The following is a 5,923-nucleotide window of genomic DNA, read 5'->3' on the forward strand; positions in this document are numbered from 1 at the left end:
GCGGAGAGTGAATCTGCGTCTCATTCAGCTCTGTTGTTTCTGTTTCATGCAGATATTTTTATTTATAGTTTCACAAAACTGAAGTCAAACCATTCTGTTTTTGTTTCAAATTTCGAAATTATACAATCTAATTTAGATTTAAAACTGCTCATGTTGCATGTATGCAGCATCTTTGTTTGGATCATGATTAAAATGCAGTGGTTGCCTCTAATTTTAAATGGAAAGAGCACAGACAAAGCCTTATTTTGTTTATATGAAGAGATTTTTTTTATTTGTGTTTTTTATTCCTTTGATTTGGGGTTTGTTTTAAAATTTCAATTTGGTTTTGTTATTTACATTTACATTATATTTAAATTGTGTCGTTTAGCAGACGCTTTTGTCCAAAGCGACTTACAAATGAGGACAATAGAAGCAATCAAAACCAACAAAAGAGCAATAATATGCAAGTGCTATATTAGTATATTATTATAGTGTTATATTTCAATTTCACAAAGAAATGTGCAGCATTTTGTCCAAGCAATAATAAAAGGACACATTTAATTTATAATTTGTCTTAAATCTCATTTTGTAAAAAAAAAAAAAGAATAATCGTGAAATCAAAATCGTGAATCGAATCGAATCGTGAGTTGAGTGAATCGTTACATCCCTAATTTTAATTATATTTTGCTAAAATGAATGAAATGACTCGAAAAAAAGATTCGTTCATTTTGCTGAACGAGACTCAAAGGTCCGAGTCGGTAAAATGATCCGAACTTCCCATCACTAATGAACAACGTAGCAGCGCATCTAGTGGGTTCAACTGGATAGGCTAACAAAAGCATTCAAATGCAATCAATGACACATACATCGTCATCGCATCTCGTGCGCCACTGATAAGACTGCCTGACGGCTGACGCAGACCTTAAATTCGAATGCAACATTTTTGCATTCGAATGTGGATTTTTTTTTTTTAGTTCGACGAATATGCGAAATTAAAAAAAAAATTTGACAGCCCTAAAGCATATAAATCACCAGAGTGTATTTTACGTTTCTTCAGGTATACAAACGGAGTCATTCTTAGGGTGAATAGTTTTGATGAAAAACTGCTTGTGATTTAGATAAAACTAAAGCACAGCACAATCTAAAATGAGATATTTCAGATACAAATCACCCACCTGCAGCTCTCACACTTAATGCCATCTTGCATTAGACAGCATTGACACCAAGAAGGTGGAATTGCGCCTTCCACCACCTCCTCCTCCTCCGATGAGCTCTCACTGTCAGCAGAGTTGTCTGGTTCATTGGTGGGAAAACAAGGTCGCGATCGTCCCAGAGTGCCATTGCGTTCCAAATGGGAGAAAACGGTCTGGGAGAGTGGGGAGGCAGGAGGGGTGGGAGGGGGTGGAGCTCCATAGTTATGATCCTGACAACACACAACGGAAGACTGTTGCATCTTCAAACAATGGTGTTCAGGCACAACAAAAGGGAAAAGGAAAGAGAGAGGGGGAAGAGAATGAAAGGTGGGAAGCAGGGAAAAGGGGCAGGAAGAAAGAAGAGGCGGGAATGAAAAACTAAAAAACGTGGCATTCAAAAGTTAACAATATTTAATGTAGCTAAGAATGTTTTGGCTAAAGTATCTTAATTACACCACAAGCATAAATCTAAATAAACTTAATTTAAGTAAACATTGTTTAAAAAATGAGAAACAGTACTACATGACAAATTGCACTATGCACAAATTTTACACTATGCACAAAGGCTAGTGGAACTGCAATTACAAATGTATCACCATGCACAAGTTTATTTAATATGATTCAGCACCATCCATTATTGAGATGCTATTAGGTTACACACTGACTAAAATGACAATGATTTAACTATAAATTCGTAAAAAATAAAAACAAGAATAAAACAGCTTACAGCATAAGGAAGTCCCCCATATCCATGACTCTGTGTGTTCCCACAGCTGCGACTCGAGTAATTTTTCTCATTTACTGCTGGGCTCGCTTCAACTGATTCCGGACTGAGAGAAAGAAAGATATTTGAGAAGCTTGCAAATAAAATGCTACTTATGTATGTAGATGTGGTTCTGTAAACTCCAGATGACCGCCAGAGGCAGTGCTAAACAGTAGTGGATCATCACAGAGCCAGTCAGATAAGACAGACTGAGAGAATATATCAACAAAAAAAGGTCACAAAATAACCTCTGAGAATTCAGAGTGACAAAGAACTATGATGATCATCTGGAATTCACAGAAGAGCAGAACTCACATGCGAAACACAAAAACTAAATTGATGCAATATGCACAGTCCACTAAGGAAACTCCTTCCAAAAGTAACCCAAGATGAGGAGGCAGCTCTAGTGGAATAACAAGTGACTACACCAGGCTATGAGCCACTGGGCCCTTTCTGTAGGCTAGAGTGATAACCTCCACAATCCAATAAATGGCCTCTGTTTTGACATGGGAGGACCTTTAAACACATTGTAACAAACAAACATTTTATCTGTCTGAGACTGGTGGCATCTGGAGAACAAATTCCAACCTGAAGCATAGCGTTATCATGTAAGGTAGCCCTAGTGCTAGTAATGGTGTGAACAACAGCAGGTTCACAATCCACTAGAACAGTGGCTCTCAAATTTGAACTGGGTCAGTTGGTGGGGGCTCCAGGAACAGGGTTGAGAACCACTGTACTAGAATAAGGATGGACCCAAGGGTGAAAGTCAGGTTGTTGGGGGGGAAAAAATCACAGCCATCCATTTAAATTTCTGTGGTGAAGTTACCACATACTACCCGGTAAAAGACAGAGGAAGAGAGGTAACTATGGATCAGCAGGCCATCAAGGTGCCACAGAGTACTCTGTGCTTGTGCAGAAAGATACTGTGTAATTTAAAAGTGGGATAGGGGTTTGCAAAGTAGGAAGTTAAGTCATTCAAGAGACAGTAAATTCTGCCTCAGTTGGCTAGACTCCTTTGCCATCGCAAACCACAAGCAACACTGAGTGGTCACTTCGGATGCAAAGATCCATATCTGCCTCAGTAAACCACTGCACTGCATGAGTGAAACATCCATTCTCCTGTTTGAAACTGATTTCTGGAATAAGAAGCTGCTACCTGATTGCCTGACACTGGTTGTCAGAAATTCCAACTATTGCAACTATCAATGTACAAATTCAAATCTGCTCCTTTGCATTCTTTTAAATCAGTTAAGAGATCACCTTGTGCCATATCAATCTTCTCTTGGTCAAATGTCTTCACGTGATATGAATTCGCAGGGCAGAGTTCACCAAACATGATCTTGCATTTCCGCGCTCCCGCATTCACTTGCAAAATAAAAGATTGAATACAAGCAAGTGTTGGTGTTGCAGCAGCCTGAGGTGGAGCAGGTCATGCAGAATCACTGAAAAGGCATAGTCAGTATCCCTATAACTTGAGCAAGGAGCTGCAAAATGCTGGTTTCCAAAGCAATGTAACAGAGAGACATAGTAAGAGAATTCCGTGGTATCCCAATTAATATGGGGTGGAAACATGTAACTTATTGTCTCATTTATAGACAGATGCATCTTTTGAACATGTTCCAAAAACAACCTGGTGTTACATACAGCTTGCCGTTTTGCAAAGGCACATTTAACATCTCATATTTTTGCTTTTGAAACATCCAGGCAAAAAGAAGACATCAAACAGCATCTGTGAAGTAAAAACTACAAACTGACAAGTGACTCCAAATTAAGATTACCGTCTTCTGCATATAAGGTGGAATATCCCAAAACAGTCATAGTCTGTCTGGAATGACATGAAGAAACCGAACAAACTGAGACAGACTAAATCCAGAAGAACTGTGGCAACATCTCCAAGATAGAAAAAACCTACCTGCAAAGCTACCTGAAAAACTATGCGCAAGTGCACCTAGGGCAAAAGCTGCTTTAAATGCAAAGGATGGTCACACCAAATGTTGATTTAATTTTGTTAATAGAAGTTATCTGATAAAGAAAATATATTTATGGCATTATTTTTGACAGCATCCTCATTTTACAGCATTTTTACACAAGTGCCAACAACTTTTAACAGTAGTGGCTTTGCAGGTAGGTTTCTTGAAGCATCTTGAAGATGTTGCCACAGTTCTTCTGGATTTAGTCTGTCTGTCTCAGTTTGTTCTGTTTCTTCATGTCATTCCAGACAGACTGGATGATGATGAGATCAGATCTCTGTGTGGATCACTGGCTGTAGTCAGACAAAAATCTCACTGGATTATTAACAATTAATGGCAAAATTAATGTTTGGAAATGTAAACTGATATTTTCACTGACACACTACAACAAAAGATAGAAATAACTGACTTAAAATAATTTTTAACTGGTGAAAGTGCTAGTGTTCTAATCATTTTGGCCACCACTGTAAGACTTTGGCCATATCACCCACCACAGTTGTGTTAAATAATAATTATGTGACGTCAATATTGACCACAATATTTGTGAACACTACAGCCCCATTTCCAGCTAACACTAGACACTTGATAACCAACTTCAAAAAGCTGCAGTATGAAAAATCTCTAGAAGGCGTGAAGAGATTAAGATTATAAGATGCTCTACTGCAGTTTATAATCTTTGGCTTGTCACCATGAAGTTGCTGGCATATTCTGGTTGGTGGTTGGTGCCACAATGATCCACTATTACTTAGCACTGCCTTTGGCAGTCAGGAGGAATGAAAATGTACAGTGATCAAAAGAAAAGCAGTGGTTGAAACCATGTTCAAATTGATTGGATGATAAATATGTCCTTTTAATCTTTCAACTCAGCCAATCATATAAAATCAATCACATTTTTATGATAGTTTAAAAAATGTGTGCTCCAAAATAAATATAGTGTGGGGGAAACATCAGCCAAACATTCTAAGACCTTCAGCAAATAATTTTTTTTATAAAGGTTGTAAAAAATTGTAAAAAGGTATGGCGAGTATGAAAAGCGTGTGCAACCTTTTAAAAGAAAAGAATGGGGTGAAACATTTTTTATGTATTAACAGTAAACAAAGATAAATCAAATCTTGAGTTTTTGACATGGTATCTGTGAATTTGTAGCACTGATTAATTGATTGGCCATTTAGTGTCAACAAATGATTCAGTATATTTTTTTAAATAAATGAGGTATGCCCAGCTATACTGGCTAACATGCAAAACAAAATAATTAGGTCTATTTTTCTCGGTCTAAACTAATTAATTTGCCTTCACAGAATTCCACTGTAAATTTTACATTTCTCTCTGTAAAAGATACTCTTAACCATGGCGGGGAAAAATGCACTAAATAAACAACTCTCATTACCCCTTTTCCACCGAAAAGATGCATGTTCTGGTGCCAGACCCCATTCTTGGCCAGTGCTCAGCCGGGTGGATTAAAGCCTGTTTCAAACTGACTCTGCGTTTCCACAGACTTGACATAACAGGTTTTGTTGCAGTGTGTTATGTGACTATAGTCCAAAGTATACTAAAACAATTTTTCTGCTGTGGAAACCCATGATTTGGGTTGAGAATAGGCACCAACCAGGAACCTACAAAGGCACCATGTTGAAGGAAAAAGGGCTCAGAACAGAAACTTACTCTGATCCAGCGGCCATATCGGTGTAAGGTGTCTCAGGTGTGGTGACTCCCAGTGTGATTACTATGCTCATGACGTTCATCAGGCATATAATGCAGTTTATTCACTGCCTAAAGTATCATTGTAATATTTATACCGAGTTACGAGAACTTTGTATTTGTACTTTAGGCAAAATGTTAGAGTTGAGTGAGCAGAAATTTAGCACAAAGTAGTCAATTTTTTAAGCAACAAGCCATTTTGACACATTAAGTCATTTTCAGCATAATTAGGAATCTCTTTCACTTACTTCCACGAACAAAACAACCTCATCTTGTATGATTCTTTTCTGGGCTCTTCATACATAGGAGCTCTAGCAAGA

The 5,923-nt window shown here is 37.8% G+C and overlaps 1 protein-coding gene across 3 annotated transcripts in view; it reads right to left on the minus strand.

Moving 5' to 3' along the window:
* Positions 1–5,638, minus strand: part of LOC107716898 (SET domain-containing protein 5-like) — a 40,438-nt gene extending 34,800 nt beyond the window's left edge. For 2 of the 3 annotated variants that reach the window (XM_016523516.1, XM_016523515.1), the window contains exons 1-3: positions 5,568–5,638; positions 1,900–2,002; positions 1,155–1,402 (exon numbers count right to left, since the gene is read on the minus strand). In XM_016523516.1, the coding sequence (XP_016379002.1) occupies positions 1,155–1,402; positions 1,900–2,002; positions 5,568–5,638 (422 nt within the window). Of the gene's footprint in view, positions 1–1,154; positions 1,433–1,899; positions 2,003–5,567 lie in introns of all 3 variants that reach the window. The other variant, XM_016523514.1, reaches the window with a different exon arrangement.
* Positions 5,639–5,923: the final 285 nt, after the last annotated feature.

The sequence above is a fragment of the Sinocyclocheilus rhinocerous genome, unplaced genomic scaffold, assembly GCF_001515625.1.
Source record: "Sinocyclocheilus rhinocerous isolate Xijiao unplaced genomic scaffold, SAMN03320098_v1.1 scaffold59, whole genome shotgun sequence".
NCBI classification, from domain to species: domain Eukaryota; kingdom Metazoa; phylum Chordata; class Actinopteri; order Cypriniformes; family Cyprinidae; genus Sinocyclocheilus; species Sinocyclocheilus rhinocerous.